Source organism: Lytechinus variegatus, chromosome 17 (assembly GCF_018143015.1).
Source record: "Lytechinus variegatus isolate NC3 chromosome 17, Lvar_3.0, whole genome shotgun sequence".
NCBI lineage: Eukaryota > Metazoa > Echinodermata > Echinoidea > Temnopleuroida > Toxopneustidae > Lytechinus > Lytechinus variegatus.
In genome coordinates this window covers 12,525,724-12,546,116 of record NC_054756.1, presented here as the reverse complement: position 1 = coordinate 12,546,116, position 20,393 = coordinate 12,525,724, and the positions used below count along the sequence as shown (strand labels likewise).

Sequence of the window (20,393 nt, the reverse complement as noted above, 5' to 3'; positions counted from 1 at the left end):
TGGACATGGGCACCGTCTTACAAAGAGGGAATTATACAGGAAATTTGTAAAATGACCTTTGTATACAAAAGAAACACACCAAATTGTCAAGAAATCAATGAATTCATCGATACACATTCGTATATATATATATATATATATATATATATATATATATATATATATATATATATATATATATATACAGTGCGTATCAAAAAAAGTTTACACTTTGAAAAAGCTCTGGGAATTAAAAAATATACAACATGTGGGTAATTTTTTCACATATAATCTTGGGTTTGGGTCTCATCTATCCAATGAAAGTAAAAGTTTTGACAGAATGTTACACTTGAGTGTGCACTGTCCATTTTTGTAAAGCTCGCAGAAATGCTCGTTTTCACGCAGTGTCAAGGGGAAAGGGCGAAATCAAACTTACCCTGCGACACATTTTTCCTACATTTCCCTAGCACTTTTAGTTAATTAAGATAAAACAGATACATCCAAGCATTTTTAAACAAATTTGCCACCCAAATTGACATTTCAACACTTAGTAAGCACAACTTTTACCCTTTTTGTGCCAGCTGGATCTGAGGACATAACTGAATCTAAACCAAAGTTTACATCAGACATCTCCAGCACTTTTTCACTAACTTTTTTGTTATTTAAAGTGGGTTGACATTTGATTGTTCATTTAATACTTGGTTTTCCACACTTTTCCTAAGCTTGACAATGATTAACAAACTGAAAATCAAGCCTAATTCATTTTATGTAAATCACAGCTCAGTGTAAATCAAATATCGTCTTGATGGCCTTGGTGTGTGGGGGAGTGGGGCGGGGCGCAATGCACTCTTCGAAGTGTATTGGGCAAGGAAACAAGTTAAAAGAGGTCCAAGATATCTTCAAATCAATTTTACTTGCTAAATTCTACGTGTTCTTCATGATAAAGGTTTACTTTTATTCGCATATCTATTTCAAAGTTCTGCGCAAATCATTTTTCACTAACTTTTCAAAAGTAAGTGGTGCTCACTCAAGCGGAAATATTTTTCGATAGTTATATCGTCATTTGCTTAAATGGATCTGTACCAATGTTAAAATGTGGAAAAATCTTCAGGATATTACAAATTTATAATTTTACAGGATTTTTTCAAAGTGTAAACTTTTTTTGATACGCACTGTATATATATATATATATATATATATTTTAATGTAATGTATTTATTTTTGTGTAGGCGTATGTGTGCGTGAGGTTGTGTGCTCGTGTGTGTGGATGTTTATGCGTGAATGTGATTAATATCCGAAGTATAATACTATTTTTTTATTATTATCATGTATTATGTAAGGTTTTACTTTGTAACTTGAACAATACTCGATATTGAAAGGGCTATAAAGAAGACCTAATAAATAAATAAATAACAAACATGCATTTTATATGCTGACTTTGCAGGCTTTTCATAGCTGCGATTGATCGGATCAATCGCAACTCTTTGTAAGACGGGCCCCAGATGGAGGTTACCCCCACCCCCAGCTGAGAAACAAATTTCACCAAAAAGCACAGATTACTCAGGGCCAAAGCTCAATAAAAATTATGAAAATAAATACAAACATTAATAAAATACACACTTTTATACACCTTTCATCACATTTGGCTTCCATAGAAATACGCAAAATGATGGGAAAAATCAACATGACATTATTAATTCGTCAACCCGTCTTTGTTGATATCTTTGAATCTATAAAAAGATATTCTTTCTATTACTAAAAGATATAATCTGAATTTCGTTGCCCATAAACAGATTGATTTTTAATAACATTTGGCCGTTTCTTGACTTGCTCTGTAATCATGGTAATCTACGCCTTTATTACCAAGATTACTTAATAACTTGTCTCTCACGCTACCCTATGGCTTGATGAATGGAAATAATGATGCTAGCATTTCCTTAACCACATATTTTCAAATACAAATTATATCTGATATTGGAGTTATTTTGAAGCGATATGCATATATAGCATTATTTTTATTCTTGTGACTCAAGAGACCTATTCTTGTCCTGCTTACCAACAGCCCAACACTCTGAAGAAAGGTCCTCTTTCCGTTTGCGACTTCTCCTCCCTCTGGCATGCCTGGACAGCACCACCTCCAAATGCTGCCGTATCTCGGCATAGCTTAACCAACTTTTCCTTTGCCTGACTGGACGTGCAGAGCTCTTTCGTTTTCCCCTTTCTCTATCGGGCATGTCAGGTTGACCAGGCTCCACTTCTGTACGATCCCCTTCTTCCCCACTGGTCCCTCCATTCGGCTGACTTACTGCATCTTCAGCATCTGATATTTCGAGCTCGATACCCTGATATGATGGACCGATGGTCGTCGACTGCATCTCTGTATGACGGGTCTTCATCGTCTCTTCCCGTTGACTGGCACTGGAGAGTGAGATACTTCGTCGTTTCTTGGATTCTCCACAACCACACATCCTGCTCAGCTCGGCCCGTACGACGCGCTGTCGAAGACAATAGATGACGAAGATGAAGAATCCCTGGAAGGAGTTCAAGGCGATGAAGATGATCTGGAAGATCTGATTGAAGGCGGTGCCGATGAGGAGAAGATACCCTGATGACCAGGTGAGTCCTAGGAGAAGGAAAATACAGATGGCTTTCTGCAATCGTTGCCGACCCTCTTTGACACGCATGATGATACTGTCCCTCTTGGGTGATGTTGTCCGTATGGTTCGTCCGAGTCTGATGATAACCATGGTAAAGATGACGATGTTTGCTACGATGATCACACCAATGGGACATAGCAAACCACCAAGCTTAGGCATCTTTGCAAGGAAACACCTGTAAAACCAACAAAATATAGAACATGACATCAAATCATATAATACAATCTTGTGAAGACGAATCTAAAGCAGGCACAGAACCCTACTTCAAGCATTGGGTCAACATTGCTCTTTCGAGAATTTTTAACGATTTTCCCACATACGCAAGTAATATTGTTATTACGTCAATGGTCCACATAATAGAATGACTTATGAATTACTTAACGGACTTCAGGCTAATGTTAAAGGTTCTCACGGCGCACGCACTCAAATCCTCACACACACCCACACACACATTCATCTTGAGTTCATAAGCTGATAACGAACCTTTTCTCTACACGTTCAATAGTTTTCACGAAGATTTCGCAAATAAAACATGAATCAATTTGGTGTATTGTGTATTATGCATAAAATGTAATGCATGGTAATTCTCACATAAATGTGTTCAAAATCGAGAAACGCGGGACAAAATGACATCCCGAGCAGGGTCGTATGGGATACAAGACATACACAGCAAAAACCGTGGTGTTAACCGGTGTACATAGAGGACCACACCAGTTATTTTACACCGGTGTTAAATTGGTGGTGTTAGTTTTACACCTATAGGTGTTATTACAACACCTATAGTTGTTACATTTACACTCTTTGGTGTTATGCTCAATCTCTAGGGTGTTATCTTAACACCTCAGGGTGTGGTCCTCTATTAACACCAATTGGTGTAAGTTTTAACACCACAGTTTTTACAGTGTATCGGTGAAATACGGGACCATCTCGTGGAAATCAGGACGTCGGGTCACTCTCCAGCTTTCATGTCAACCTACGTATATGATTTGATTATTTTTTTTATTTTTATTGTTTCACATTCAATCAAAAGTAAATACATCTTGAACAAAAAAGAACATAATGAAAATGATTGCATTCACTGTTTATCTAAGCAATTGAATTAATTAACGTAAAATATGAAGAACCTATTAAAAAGCAAAGCTCATACTCATAGGTTCCCAGAAAAATAGTGATAAGAAACTCCTAAGCGAAATGAAGATAGATCAAAGAGAAGAAATGTAAATACAGTACAGTGGTCTACATGATAGTCACTCGAGTAATGCGATTACTACATGCAGGCATACGATTGTAAAAGAATTTTTTTTGTCTACATTCAAAAGAATACAAAGAAGGCGATTTCATTATATCGCTGTCTAATAAATATTGTTTCAAAAGGAATTGAAGGCCCAGTATGAGTAAATATTTTGAGCGCAAGATCAGTACGCACAGGGGAAATATAAGTAATAACATAAATTGGTTACTTTTAACTGATTTTAAGAAAAATAGGTGGGTAATTATGAGCGAGAAAGTCTTTCCAGACTATAAATTTGTTAGAAACGTAAAATAATGAATAACGCGGATGGACATAAATCTTAAAGAAAATACTGAAAAGAAATGACATTTTGTATCTTTAATCTATACATTTATGACAGCTTATTCGATAATCATTTTTATTGCATTGGCTCTGTTTCAAAAATGGATTTCAAGAAACAATTGTTGTAAAACAATAACAATATGGTGTAAATGAAATAATTTCTTGGATTCAATAAAGAAATCCTACGGAAGGCTAAATACTTTAAGAACAAAACCGAAAATAAACTGTTCTATCGAGGCTGGACAGACTCATGAAAGATGGTAATGCTAAATGAACATTTCCGAAATCTAGGAAGTCTGTCCCCAACTAATTTTATGTTAACATACATGTAGGTCTATAACTGGGTTAAATAAACCGATTTGGTACTTCAACATATAAAGAAGAAGAGGGATTAATAGGTAGAAACAGGAGCACCTGGAATTTTTTGCTGGTATGGTGATTTTCTTTTTAGTTTAAATGCGATGTTGTAGCCTGGAAATGTACTGAAGACAAGCTTCAGGATATAGAATGATCTAAAGTTTCATCATGTTCCTGTGTTTGCGTGCTACAAGACTCTTCAGAGTGGGACCAGGTATATCGTTAGATTTGATTTCTGTCACAACATAATTTGTACATGTATTCGAAGGTGACAAAGGTGATGGTAGCTCCTAATACAAAATTGAAATAAAGAGAATGAAAAATAGCAAACTAAAAGAAAAGCACAGGAGGGAGACATAAATAGAAACTATCACATGTAAAAGGAGGGCATTATAGCGCTTATATAAGGTACCCATTTTGTACAAAACCAAAAAGGAAATGACGTTAATTTTTGGTCTTCTTGCTCCTCCGACCATGGTCCTAACCCTCATTACTAATTTCATGATTACGGGATGGTCCCTTTGGTCGGATATGGAAAGAGAAGTTAATCAACACTTCATGTTAATGATAATGATTACATTGACAATGTCTTCTTTTTTTCCCCATGTGTAGCCATTTCACCGAGCTCTTCAATTGCAAAAGGGGTTAGATTCATTTTTCATCCAATTCTACTTTTTGCCTCAATGTATAGACTTTTAGTAGCTCTATGCTGAAATTCACATTAAAAAGTGGAAAAAAATAAAAAAGCACCTTTTTTTCAAGAGGATTAGATCCACAAAGGTAATTTTTGGAAAAGAATATTCTAAAAGATATATAGCCAGGCAGATTTCTCTTATACCAAATCTTATGTTCACATTGTAGACTATCATGACAATTTAGTTTCGCATTAAAATATTGCAATATGGGAAAATAAAAACATATATACATACATGTATTTTGGGAATGGTGCAAAGTGGATCTAACCCCCTTTGCACACAAACTCATCTGAAGAGCTCATTGGCAAAAGGGATATCATCCCATTTTTTTTTGTCTCAACGTATAGATTTTGAGTCGCTCTGATGACAGCGAACAAAAGTTGAAAGGGCCATTAAATGTCAAAAAAGGGCAAAAGAAAATTACCTTTTTATTCAGAAGTGGTTGGATCCAGTTCAGTTGTTTTGCAAAGCGGCTAGAACTGCAATGTTGATTTTTTCAAAGAAATATTCAAAAGATATGCAGACTCCTTTGTATACCCAATTTCATGTTCACATGGTAGGGTAATTTATCATGACAATTATGTTTCGCATGAGAATATTGCAATATAGGAGAATAAAAAGAAAAACATGATTTTCTTGGAATGGCCTAAAATGTATATATATTCCCCTTTGCAAAAAAAAATGTAATCACAAATGGTTTAGTATTTGCCGTAGGAAAATAAAACAAAATCGTAAATCCTAAAAGGAGCGTAGCTCTCAAAAATAAAAGGTAAAGTCACACTTTTAGGCAGAGCCCATGATGTGACATTAAAAAAAATCCCCGAATTAAAAATGCGTTTAATTCCCTTTTTAATTATCTTTTCTCTTGTTATCTCTCTATCCGTTTAATTTTCTAACTTTTGTCATATCATGGGAATTAACGAAGACTTCACCTTTCATTTGACGATTTTCACGATTTTATTTCTACGGCATTTACATTATGTGATCCTTTTATTATCCAAGTCCGTTGGAAGCGCATAGAGACGTTATTTATAATGTGTTATGCGCTATACAAGAACTGTCTATTATTATTATTTTCACATAAACCGGAGCAGACTAAGGCGAGTTGTGTTGCAAAAGGGGGTCAGGTCCACAGACTTTGGACCATTCCGATAAATGATGTAATATTCTGATAAACTAAATTGTCATGATATACTACCCTATCATGTGAACATAAAATTGGGTAAAAAAGAAATGTACCTGTCTTCAATTTCTTTTATTCATAATTTTTTTTCAAAAACTAATCATTGTGGACCTTACCCCTCGTACTAGCAAACTGAAAATAATCCAGTCTCTTTTGAATGAAAAAGGGATTTTTCTTTGCCACTTTTATTCACGTTTTAATGTGATTTTCAAATTTTCTTTGGTATCATCAGAGCAACTAAAAATCAATAGGTTTTGAGACAGACAACAATAGAATTTATGAAAAAATTAACCTAACCCCTTTTGACAAATGAGCTCTTCAGAAGAGTTTGTTTGCAAAAGGGGTTAGGTCGATCCGCTCCAAGAAATTCACTTTCTTTTATTCTCCCATATTGCAATATTCTTATGCGAAACTAGATTTTCATGATAGCATACCGTGTAAAAAAGGAAATTGGGTATAACAGAATTCTACCTGTCTTCATATTCTTTTGAATATTTTTTTGCCAAAAAAATTCCTTGTGGACCTTACCCCTTTTGAAAAAAGTGATTTTTCTTTGCCATTTTATTTCTACTTTTTAATGGGAATTTCAACTTTTATTTGGTATCATCTTATAGAGCTACTAAAATTCTATACATTGAGATTTAAAAATTCAAATTTCATGAAAAATGGACCTAACACGTTGTGCAACTAAGCTCTTCTATATACATGTATGTATATATATATATATATATATATATCTGACAATCAATCGTGGATCGGGGTCGCCCTAGCCACTAACCAGTCTCCGTGGTTTAGTGATTAAGGCACCGGCGCGGCGTTCAAATCTGGGGGCTCAGGTTCGATTCCCGGCAGAGACATTTTTCGGCGTCACCAATTTTTTTCTAACGGCAGATAGCTCTGAGGAACCTTGATCTAAGCTACGCCTGCCATTTTTCTCTTCATTCATTTCTTTCACTAAATATTTACATAAAAGAGTTGCCAAAGCTGTTGTACATGCAAAATTACTGATATATAAATTTATACATACATACATACATACATTTTTGGGATACTATTCTGTCAAAAGTATAATTATGTGAATCGTACAAACATTTTTAATTCAGCCTTAGGCAGCCAAGAATGTTTTGATGCTTTAATAAATAACCATTAATACAGAAGAGATGACCCACCCTGCCACCGGAAACAGAGAGAGAGAGAGAAAAAAATATATATATATTGGATGAGCTTTTTTCTCTACCCCTTGGCTTGGAATAGATGCCTAGCTGATATAAAGGCTTTTAAAGCCAAGGTATTTAGAAGGAAAGTTCATAGGTTCATCAATTTTTGTTTGCATGATTTTATTCTACAACTTTAGTTCAACATCATCTTTCATCAATATACGACAAGTTCGATAATATTTTAAAATAAGATAGAATACAAACCACACTGAGAGTATGTCGAATTAAAAAAAAAATCTATATTTCGTAACACCCGGCAGCCAATAACAAGTATTATAGCAAAAATGCACTTTTTTATGGAATGTTGTAATAATAGATATTACTACAATTGAACTATTATTTGTGGTTCATTCCATTCATGAATTTTGTTTAACATCAATCGCTCGGCGCCCCCGTGTTTTTCCAGGGGACGCTGGCCTAGTGTGGAAATGGATTTGATATCAACTAGTCATTATTTTGTGGTTATTTTTTAAATAACGGTCATACGTCTTGAACTCATGTTACGTCGCTTAAATCTAATGATAGCGCAACTATCGGTATAAAAATGGCCATAACTTTAAATACATTCACCATATCCATGCAAAAGTATACTTTTTTTTGAAAGGAAATTTCATGGGGATTTCAGAATGGCACTAAAAATGAGGGAGAGTGTTTTGCTCACATATGAATGAACATTTTCAAATTGTATTACCCCAATATACTTTATTTCAGACATCTATATTTCTTTTTATCTTTGCCCATATCATTAATTAGTTATCAGACTTGTTCTGCTCATATAATCATCTTTCAAAATTATACTATATGACTTAAGGAGATTCAATAATTTGATAAAGGAAATTTCGACATGCAAATTTATGCTAATTTCAAATATAAGAATCCAACATTTTTTTATTAGTTTTACCTTGATTTTCCAATATATCATAGTTAATTGATAATTTTATGATGTGTATAGAGGACAGGTGTATTATACCCTTTATATTTAGCTGTAAAATGAGACAAAGTTACGCATGTTTGATACTAGCAATGCAACAATCCAATAGTTGCATGAAATATCTACCGCTTCCACCACCCCTTTTTAACGACCCTTGTTTTATTATTTATATCGAGCAAATTGACTCACATTGATATGCATACAATTAAGCTTGTACTATCACCCTTGATGCAGCTTATACTCAGCTTTCAAGTGACTTCTATTTCACAATAATGCATCTCCATCTAGCCGAAAAATCACGCCATAAGCTGTTCCTATGCGATAATTTTTGGTGTTTTTAATGTAAGCTTTGAAGGGTTTTTAAAATTACTTATCTCTAATCAAAATTATCCAATTGGAATAAATTCTGAAGAGTGTTGGATTATCAGAGTTCTCAATTCAAGCTTTAAAATGAGACCAACATTATGTATCTAGCACTTGTATACCAAAGTTGGCATGTTTAAGATATGAAACGTGATTTTCCATGTTTTCCAATAGACTTTGTGTGTACGTCTCCCCCCCCCCCCTCGTCATTTTTCGTTATATCAATGCTAGCTACAAAGGTTAAATGATACATTGATCTCAAACGAGTCACAATAACAAAATGAAGAACAGGTCAAAGCTTTGTGTGTATGTATGTGAAGGTGTGTGTGTGATATCTCCGTACACCCCTCGTCACTCATGCACCAGTACTTCTAAATCGACGCATTTGTGCTATTCGTCCTTATGAGAGGGAGTAATGAACATAACGTTTTATTGACTGTGTTGAGCACCGACTTGGTTGGAAAAAATGTCCCGACGATTTTGTAGAAACGAGGAAAACAGGAATAGGTTGGAACCATGGCGCTTTGTTGTACTATTTTCATGTTCAAGTTTGAGATTTCTCCTCATTGGGTCGTTGAAATCGTACGGCGTCATCATACCATTTCTTGCAGTTCAACTTAAGACAAGTCATGCAACAATAGGCTTTATCATCACATCACAACTCGCAGTAACATATCTCATGGGTGAGTTCTGTCCCCCCCCAAAAAAAAAAAATTCATTTGCCCAACTTCAGTGGTAGGTTGGTTTTAATAAAAGAAAAAAAGTTGATAATGAAATGGTATAACCATAATGAGTTGTAGTTAAAATAAGCAGTGTGCATCATGTCTATGAGAAGTACCTAAACAGTACTGAAAATTCTTGGGTAATTGTTGGAAAGATACCACTCATTTTGGAACGACAGTTTCCTCGATGGCTTTTTGAGATTTTTCGTATACTGCTATATCATGTGATTGATTCTTTAAATCCACGCAAACATATGATTTTCACTTATGTACTAATGAAAATTCCTAAAACTGCAATTATTATTGATTTTGTTTATATTCTATTAAATTGACAGAGCAAGGCCTATTCTACAAAAGTTATGTTTTAATAATCTGCGCGTAAATAGTCCAGAGACATAATAATAGACCGTTTATAAGGATATCAAAATCAATGATCTGTGTTTGTTGTTCCATGTGAACATGGTGGAAAAATATAATGAAACAATATACCATGTATATGTATATATATATATATATATATATATACATGTACATATACATGTATATCGAAAATGTAATTAAATTTGCTACAGGTGATGTATATGAATGGAAAGATTTGTTTCTCTCCTTTCATTTAAAGCCGATTTCAACATTCTACCTGCATGCCTGCCTTTTATTTGCACGAACAAATTACGATGTTATTTATATTCATCACATATGGCGGGTAGTGCCAGTGCTATTTTTATAAATCTGTGGTTTTACGCTCCGCAAAGAATATACAAGCAATCGAATGGAATCAATCACCGATCCACCAGGGTTCTTTTGTAAGATGAGATCTTCATGTAACGCACTTGTTTCTCCTTATGTCTCCCTATGTCTCAAAATGTGTTGTTAGAAAGGAGAAAAATAATTAAACAGAATGGTGAAAGTTTGAAAGAAATCGGATATGCTATCTGACAGTGATGTCTGCTTTAAAATTTAGATCCCTAAGACTATGTAGATTTCAAATTGGCAACCGGGCAAGTAAACTCATATCAAGGGGCAACGACAACTTTGCCCATACTCAAAGTACTTAATTATGGTTTTCTCCTAAGTACCCATTCCCGAGGGGCAGTATATCTAAATATAACCCAGGTAGTATATTGTTTATATGTCCTCATCAGAAAAATACATAACTTTGGGGATGACATTTTAGCAATTGTATGTATAGGAGTACAAGGAAGAGTAGGCCTTGCCTTACATCACTATGACATCACATTTGCGGTCAATTTGAAGTCTCCTTTGGGTGATAGTGATTACCAGTATTTACAACTTTTAACAATTCACGACTGTTTTATTGATTGTCCGTTAGTGTTTCAACTTTTACTATCAACTTGTCAGATTTTTCCCTTTTCTCTAAAATTATCATTTTTTATTTGGGTATGATACCCCTTTGATAGCCCCGCTTTCTAACCTACTCATCCAAAGACTGAATGGCAGGCTGGTAGCTGTTTGTGGTAGCTTCCTGTCTGGGTTAGCTCTGGTAGCTACAGCAGTTGCGAAAACAGCTTGGACCATGGGACTTTGCATGCTCATATCAGGTAAGCTGCACTTATTGTAATGTTGTTTACTTCAATCATATTATGATAATAAATTTTGTTTGTTCCACCCCCAGACAAAAACAAATAAGGGAAGAACAATAAAGGAAATATGCTGAATTTGATGTGAAATTACTGAAAATTGTTTACATAGGTCATCGTTTGTCTTCCTACAGAAATAAACTTAAAAAGTATGCATGCTATGAAGGAGGGATTGGATTGGGCTGCGCCTCGCTCCTTTATTGATTATTGTTATATTATCACTCTGTTTTAAATCTGCATTCGATAATGTTTTAACGCATCTTTTATTCATTAATTTTGTTATCATTTTAACAATTATTTGTGTGTTATTTTTACCACGTTCGTTTTTAATGTCTCACCTACCAGAGGTGAAGGCGAGACTAATGGATCAAAATGTCGTCCAAGTTCCGTCCGTCACAAACATTTTGACACAACTCCGCAACCGTTGGTCACTTTTCAACCAAACTTGGATGGTAAATGTACTTAGGAAACCTACATATAATGCTGCAGTTGAAGGTCACATGGTATGGTCGATGGTAATTTTCAGGTCAACGTTTACGTGCAAGACTCTCTTATGAAAAATAACTGCGCAACCGTAATTAATTTTCACCCAAACTTTGGTTGTAGATGTACTTAGGAGACCTGCATGTCATGGTGCAGTCGGAGGTCACATGGTAAGGTCAAAGGCCATTTTGAGGTCAGCGTTAAAGTTTACATACAAGAATCTCTTACGACACTTTAGTTAGTAACTCCGCAACCACAAGTCACTTTTCACCCAAACTTGGGTTGTAGATGTACATATGAGAGCTGCATGTTATGGTGCAGTCAGAGGTCACATGGTAAGATCAAAGGCCATTTTGAGGTCAACGTTAAAGTTTCCATGACAGAATCTCTTATGACACACAACTCCGCAACCGTAGGTCACTTTTGAACCAAACCTGGCTGGTAGATGCACTTAGGAGACTTGCATGTTATTGTATTCAGAGGTCACATGGTAAGGTCAAGGTCATTTTGAGGTCAACATTAAAATTTATTTGCAAGACTCTTATGACAAATGTTATTCCATCCCAGTTATTTTACAATGAAATTTTGATACAGTTCCGTTGCATTACCTCGCAAATCACGACATTTCTGATTATTTTCACAAGTGGGTGATCGCTAATGCCTGGTTTTGATTTAATCATTTGTAGTTTATTCATTTTTTATTACCCTTCTTATTTATTTATTTATTTGATTATTCAGGGCAAGGGTTTGTAAACGAGAACACTCTGTTTTGTTTCGTAGGTTGATGGCATTTGGAAGTAACTTAGCGTTGATCTTTGCTTGAATGGTCCATATTTGTTATGTTATTAACATAAAGTGGACAACCAACAGAAACAAAAGGGGAATAATGGCTCTATATCCTTTTCATTTTTCAGGTTGTTGCTATTCTGTAATAACGGATTATATCGTCATCGTTTTGAAACAACATTTCAAGAACTCCTTTGGTTTCGCGAATACCATAACGTACGCTGGGTCTGTTATAGGATCTCTGCTTTTGCCCATTTTGACAATGGAACTTTACGTTGCGTATGGACTATACGGAACTTTATGTTGCCTGGGAGCTATCAGTTTGAATAATGTTCCACTATCCATGCTAATGAGGCAACCGAAAACAGCAGAGCCGTCTGGAACGGGAAGCTTGCAAGAAAGAGAAAAGACAAGATCGGGTTCAATGTGCGCGGACACGTCCCTACTACCAAGCTCCCGTGGAAATGAAGGAGATTCGTGGAAACATCCGAAGTCGAACGTTTTATCTTCAAGTCTAATCGGTGAACCAACGGCAAAATACAAGTCAGGCAATACTCATTCAAATCTGCGATCAGCTCCTGGAAGCGTGGGTCGTTCTACAACATCTGAGACTCTGCATTTCAATGCGAATAACAGACCATCTACGTCTTACGGAAGTGAATCGAGAAATGGTGAGATTGCCGATACTTGTTTACGAAACATCAAGCAGCCTCATGCTTGTGAGGAGATGACCGAGGACGAATCGTCGTCAATCGAAGATGATGACGGAGAGCACTTGGCATTGCTGAACTCGCCAAAAGACACGTCGAGTACTAAACGTGGCGATATTGACAGCAACGTAAATCAAAGACACATCGAGACAAATGGCCGTTGCCAAAGACTCGTGAAGTATATTCTTGAATTTTTCCTCGAGACCATATCGTACGAATCCATAAAGGCGGAGCTGCCATTTAGCCTCACTATCCTACCTTCTCGAATGCTCCTGGACTTAACTTTTATTGGTTGGCTAATCTTCATTGTATCCTACGCGATCTCTGTAGGCGTCCATGCATCCCAGGCAGTGTATCTTCCAGTTGCAGCATCTGCTGGAGGACTGGCAGGTCGGATCGGCACCGGGTTCCTTGTACTGTGGCGACCGCACTGGAGTCCAGCGGTTTACGCTTCGCTGACGATGCTGTCGGCATTGGCGCTCTTCGCCTACACCATCGATTCTTCGCTCATCAATTTGCTGTTTTGTTCAATTCTAGCAGGATTTGGATTATTTGGTGCTACGGCAATGTATTACGCAATGTTGGCTGAAATGGTTGATGAGAACCATTTTGCGGGCCTTGTCGCTTTGTCGTATTTCTTTACCGGTATAGGAAACTTTCTTTCTGGCCCAGTCACAGGTAACAATAATATAAATTTGCTTATTGATAAACATGTGATAATTGGTTTTAAAGGGATACTCCAGACTGAAGATACTTAAATCGCAATAAACAGAGTAAAATTCACAAAGCAAAATGCTGAAAATTTAATCAAAATCGGATAACAAATGACAAAGTTATTGAATCTTAAAGATTTGCATTATTCCGGTGAAACAGTTCTAGGTACATGTATGTCTCCCGCTCCGCGAACGCAGGCGATGGTCTCAAGCCCACTCATTCAGCACGATTCTTTCCTCTTTTTATCCACAGGGCTGATGTTTGATATCACAGGAAGTTTCCCCTTCGCCTTTCGGATTTTGGGGTCCATCATGGCTATTTTGAGTACCATCACGTTCATGTACCTTTACTATGACTACTGTCGTGCTAAAAGCCAACAGCACCAAAGTCGTTAATTGAATTATTAAGACAAAAATGAGTAGAGCTGATATATAATACTTACAGATCTGGGTCGACGTAATTCCTGCGAGCTATCCCCCCAGTGACAACGACGATGATGGCTGGTAATCCTGTTGGATATAAAAAAAGTGGAAAATGTTTCTATTAGAATTATCATGGATGTATCCCAGAAATAAAGGTGGGTATGAAAACAAAGAAAACAAAATACAAACGCGGCATAAAGATAATGGAAGACGTGAAAAGGGGGCTTAAACGAATGTCCTCCCCTTACATTACAATCACTATCATTGTTGATCATCAATATCAGACATTTCATTATTTGATAGAAGTAACATTATGAACAATATTGTCCCATAATCTATTTAGGATTTCAATTATCAATATATTGATCTTCACCTATTCACCAAGATGGCCAGCATCGTCCATTCTAATGAATATCTGATCTATTACTCAAACTTGGTTTGGTGAATGATTATTTTGAAAAGTAACAAATTATTGTATAATTGAAGATACGCAAAAAAAAAACTGATACCTACTTTATCCGAAAAGAGGAAATTAAGTTTTATTAGCACAGAGAGAATTGGAAAAATAAGATAATTACCCCACGCAACGAAAGAAGCTTTTGCCATAAAACCGGGAATCCTTGCATTCAAGACCTTTATAAAGAGTTGGTACATATTAACACCTTCAACGCCCATCCATAAAAGAGATGTCAGAGTGAAGTACTGAATCAGGGCTGCGAGGCAAAAGCACCATATCTCAACATCCTTCTCATCGCCGACGTCGAATTCGGATTCGACCACGACGAGCCGTTGTTGGTTGAGTATGACTACCATGATGTAGGTGACGTAGAGGAAGAGCAGAGACAGACATATGCTCATGAAGATCTGATTGGGTTGCTTCTGACGAAGTTTTCTGGTGTTTGAGAGATATTAAAAGATTGTAAAAAGAAACGATGTGATTTTTTATGTGTGTTTTCTGAAGGTTTCTATGGCGCAGAAGAAGATGTGAAGTTGGTTTGGTAAATTGCCAATTCGTCCTCTTCCAACTTGTCTACTCACCACACGGTCTATTTTCATTTAGTCTAATTCCATTCCATCCAAGGGGAGAATAATTAGGAGAATAACCACAAAACCCTGCATAATTACATGGCCAATGGGAAAGCCGTTCTTGCCCCTTATTATGACATACGCAGTTGCCAATTTGAAATCTGCATAGTCTTAGGGATCTCATTTTAAAGCAACCACAACATTTTTATTGCTTGTCCGATTTCTTTCAAACCTTCATTATGCTGTCGTAGTTATTATTTCCTTTCAACACAATATTTTATGACCAAGGCTTTGTTCCCCTTAATGCAAACACAAACATCATATCCCATTCCACCGACAATGCCACCAGAAAATCATGGACCGTTTCATGGTCTGATCACGGAATTCCCCTGGCATGACTGTGGCAAATGTAAACAAGATAGCCACCAACAGAGGTTCAATACGTGCATATTATCGCGGAACGAAACCCATTGATCGTAATTGAAGTATGATATTTATGTCTTCCAAGTACAGTCGGTAACGCGAATAGCCTAATCTAGCACCTAAATGAGTACATAAATCACGATAATTATATTATTAATTGATACTTACGGCGAAAGTACATAAACCGCCAATGTTATGATTAGACTGCCAATAGATACTGCACAACCGATGTAACTCAAGTACTTCGAAGTCTTTTGGAAGATGACAGATGGGTTAGGACTGTGGAAATTCTAAGAGCATAAGAATGAGAAAAATGTTAATGAGAAACAATTATGTTTGATCAGTGTACTTTAATCTCATGCATGGAAATTATATTTTAATAATGATAATCTTAGAATGGGGAAAAGCGATAGATGTGTATTTGAATCCACGTAGGCCTGAACAAATCATCGGAAAATTGGATTGTTCTACTGATATTTTTTCACAATGAAAAATATCTCATTTGGCATTTATATTTTATTCATTTAATCACGGTTACAAGGCCTGTTTTTAGCTAGAAGCTGCTTTTCAGTAAGGCCGTGAACAACTGATAATAACAGAAATGAAAATGAGTTAACATAAATAATCTCAACGAAAACATGATGTAACAAAATATGATTAAATGCAATTAGCAACAGCAAAATTGGGTGTGACTTCGGGTTAAAACCTGATTCATGGTCTTTATTAGCGTAGCCCAGTAAAGCACATGATATTTTGATTGCCTGCGGAGCCTCGTATCTTGGACATGTTGGTACGTAACGAAAATGAAATAGTCATATCCACCCATGATGAAATGCGAACAATTAAGAAGATGGACATTTACCATGATAACGGCAAAGTTCGTCGTGTGGTTACATGAACAGACAATCGCCGTGAAGTTCTCGGTGTCCGAGTCGTTCTGGAGGAAACAACCATAGCCAGACCAGCCTCCGGTACCATTGCTGGCTTCATAATCCCAAAAGACGCAGACAGGATCGTCAATGATCACAGAGCTGTTGCCTTTCTACAGTAATAATGATACATAATCGTTTGCATTAAGTCACAATTAAAAAAAGGTTGCCTGACCTCAACATGGTTTTAAAGGTATTGTTTAACTTTGTGAGCAGCCGATTTAAAAAAAATTCTCCAACCAAGATGAAACTTGTGTATCAGTGCATGCAATAGAACTAATAAACCCTAAAAACAACCATTATTGAGAATGAAAAGCTAAAACTACAAGGCACACCCCGATTTTGTAAAAAGGCGTCTTATAGACGCCAAAATAGTACACATAAGTGTATGGGATGAAATTAAGATGGTGTTTCCGGTCACTTTATATTTCAATTTTTGAAGCACTAAGTAATTATTTTCGAACGCAATTTTTTCTGGGCTTCATTTTTGTAACATATCCTAGACACAGGTGACAAGTGTGACCTTCTAGCTCAGATTTTTTTAAAAGTCAAACCAATGTTAAACAATCACTTTAAAAGTGCATTCATGAAGGCAGGTTAGTTGGCTCCAAGTTATGTCGTTTGGTGGGAGATCGCTGACATCAAATGACGCTGTTGACCACTCACAGGTTAACTCTAGCCATCCAGCAATTTGCCTAATTATTTTTCACAATATTATGATGTTTTTGAGAATTCAAACAATTGAAAAAGAAATAATCCGAGCTGCATGACTCGACATTCTCCAAATTAAATTTATGTATTTGCTGTACGTATTAAATAAATATAAACATGACACAGAGGAAGTGTGTCCTGCAAAGAACACAATTCAAACTGGCAAATTGTCAATGCTCTGTTGTCTTGCCTGACGAGTCCTTCTTTCATCTAAGTTAATTTATTTGTTGCTAGAGTATAGGTCGGGTAAAATCCTATCAAGATATCGATGATGCTGTAAAACGATCTTGCTGACCGTATGATACCAACCCTCTCCGACTTAATCTAGTTCGAAATGGCATAGTATTATGCTAACCTCAATAGGACGAAATACTGTGGTAACCGTGGTTTTTATCTTCGTTCGTCCTGGCCCATATACGGTCACCGAGATCACTGGCGTGTTGGGACGTCGTCGTCCATTTCGATTGCGATACGTCCCCACTGCATGCTCATCGACATCGGAAATGAACAAGGATGGGTCGCGGGCAACAGCGAATGCGACCCTGATGTCTGGATCCTCTGAACCATTGTCTGGATCGTCTTCGAATTCCGCTATGACGCTTGCCGAGGCCCTGATGTCCGTGATGTCCATCGAGTCTTCGTGGCCGTGGAGACCGATATCGTTGTTGGTTAGTATGTCATCAACGGTCGAACTCCGTGAGATGAATTTGATGCCTCTTCTAAGCTCTTCCGATGTGGTCGCTTCGATCTATAGGGGCAAATGCATTAAAAAAATACTGTGAAATCATCAGACGCGCAGCCAAACGGGAAGTGTCCCTCAAGTCCCCAAAAAGAAAAAGAAAAAAGATGGAAAATGAGAAAAGACAAAACGAAGAAAGGAAAGGGGAGAAGGGTATAACTTGATGGGTTTTCCATCTTATTTAGTTTTTTGTATAAAAATAATACAAACCTAAACAAGCATTTACATCTTTCATACTCTTCGTAAAAAAGCTTTTCTGCGCGGCAAATTTATGAAGTTGCATTTTCCCATTTGTTCCCATACATTTGCGAATGCATTTAGAGAATGATTATGCAAAGTGCGAAAGTTTGTTTTTCTTTCAAATTGATGAAACAAGCTTTCCCCGCTTCTGGTCGGAGCGGATAAACACTATCACCACTACCCATGTGCTATTTCTTCCGCTTTTCAGCAAGCAATTCTTGCATTTATTTGCTCAAACGGGACATGCATGAAATTCATGCCAAGCTCTATAATAGTGATATACAAAAGTATACACGAAATTAAAACAAGTTTCTTAATCACAAAATTACGGGTGCTATACGCAAGAGAGACGTCTTGTTTTTTATTCAATGTTAATGAGACATCGGTAAAGTTGACAGAAATATTTCATTTCCAGGATTTAATTTCATTCCATTTATTTGTGTTTGCAGCATTAAAAAAATTCTAGGCATAAAAATACATGGTTGAAATTTGACATCAAGATAAGGAACAAATGATTGTGTGTATGAACCATCCAATATATCATTCATAATGCAAACAGTTTGAGTGGTATTTTCTGTTACACAATAAACTAGATGGTTGAAAGGGTGGTCACAAAAGCAAAGCTTGAATGCGTGACAACCCTGGAAAATGACAATATATATATATATCAATGGCGTACCTATGACTTTCCACCTGCCCCCCCCCCCCCCGTAGGAACGCTAGTGATATATATATATATATATATATATATATATATATAGATAGATATATATCTATATATCAATGATTGAGTTATTTACGTCTATATAGATAGATATATATATATATATGTACATTAATATATATATATTTGATATATAATATATATATATATATTATGTAACCAGGTATCTACTCCTTAACAAGACTACTGTGTCTTGCACCAAATACAGGCGAAAAAAAATGACAAGACGATTGGACGTTGCTGCTAGACCACAGTTTAATCCGAGTTTTCGGCCTTAGATCTTCTTAGAACCCATGAAGAAGGCCTAAGGCCGAAAGCTCTGATTAAATTGTGGTCTATCAGCAACGTCCAACCGTCTTGTCATTTGTTTCGCCTATATACGTATATTTTATTTACTGTCATATAAAACGTGCAATGCTTGAAATGCTTTTGAAGTTAACCACACGGCACAATAACCTTTAGATAGTACGGTTGACAATGTTAACAACTCTCTAGTAATAATATGGGAATGGATCTGTATTAACCATTTTCATCATGTTCATTATGACTATTGCTGGGGGTGTCCGGTGAACGATGGAATAGCAGTCAGCTTGTAGTTTTGTAATATTGTACGCCCATGTATTGGATTAGTTTGCCAATTCTATGACTCTTCTTATCTCTTTGCGTAACAATAACACTCTTTGTTCCCTTATCAGCATTGCTTTGATATGCTTTTACTTTAATTTGGATGTCGTTTAATGTAGTAATGGTAACCCTAATTTTATATTAACAGTGTATAATTATGGAACTGATAACCTTGTTTTCTTTTTTTAATATACACACACTTATTTCTCCCGACGTTCATCCTTTTCCAACCATCTAAGATTTTTTTTAAAGCTTAGACCTAATCTCCGAATGATTGTATTTTACTTTAACTATTATGTACCAGTCAAGTGTTTCGTTTAGTCTACCAAAAAATAATATATTTTGACACCTTTTCTTTTAAGTAGACCCGTATTTTTTTTTTCATATTCATGCATTCTCATTGCAGATGACAGGCCTATAGAAATTGTTCTCAGACAGGCCCATGTATATGATGTATTTTATGAATTCAGATGAATGACATTGTGGAAGCGTCCTGGCGTAGCAATTCTCACACTCGCCCTGCAATCATAAGGTCTTCTGTTCGAATGCAGTCCCGAACATTGCCTACTTGCCAAAGTGCGATTTGG

The 20,393-nt window shown here is 36.3% G+C and overlaps 2 protein-coding genes across 2 annotated transcripts in view; one reads left to right on the top strand and one right to left on the bottom strand.

Moving 5' to 3' along the window:
• Positions 1-1,200: 1,200 nt before the first annotated feature.
• The window catches only part of LOC121431086 (adhesion G-protein coupled receptor G7-like), a 32,974-nt gene continuing 13,781 nt past the window's right edge, over positions 1,201-20,393 (bottom strand). Inside the window, exons 7-12 of the mRNA XM_041628567.1 lie at positions 17,835-18,227; positions 16,702-16,881; positions 16,008-16,129; positions 14,969-15,282; positions 14,411-14,477; positions 1,201-2,811 (exon numbers count right to left, since the gene is read on the bottom strand). Coding sequence (XP_041484501.1) covers positions 1,995-2,811; positions 14,411-14,477; positions 14,969-15,282; positions 16,008-16,129; positions 16,702-16,881; positions 17,835-18,227 — 1,893 coding nt within the window. The 3' untranslated portion in view covers positions 1,201-1,994. The remainder of the gene's footprint in view (positions 2,812-14,410; positions 14,478-14,968; positions 15,283-16,007; positions 16,130-16,701; positions 16,882-17,834; positions 18,228-20,393) is intronic.
• On the top strand, positions 9,328-14,799 carry LOC121431088 (monocarboxylate transporter 7-like). The gene is made up of 4 exons (XM_041628568.1): positions 9,328-9,638; positions 11,096-11,236; positions 12,673-13,932; positions 14,221-14,799. The coding sequence occupies exons 1-4, from the start codon at positions 9,422-9,424 to the stop codon at positions 14,361-14,363; spliced, it is 1,761 nt and encodes a 586-aa protein (XP_041484502.1). The 5' UTR covers positions 9,328-9,421; the 3' UTR covers positions 14,364-14,799.

What these genes read in the sequence shown, in the direction of transcription:
- LOC121431088 (XM_041628568.1), top strand. Translation starts at nt 9,422, where the DNA reads ATGTCCCGACGATTTTGTAGAAACGAGGAAAACAGGAATAGGTTGGAA. An exon ending in CGCAGTAACATATCTCATGG is followed by an intron (nt 9,639 to 11,095) that starts GTGAGTTCTGTC and finishes CCCCTTTGATAG; the next exon opens with CCCCGCTTTCTAACCTACTC. An exon ending in TCTTTCTGGCCCAGTCACAG is followed by an intron (nt 13,933 to 14,220) that starts GTAACAATAATA and finishes TTTTATCCACAG; the next exon opens with GGCTGATGTTTGATATCACA.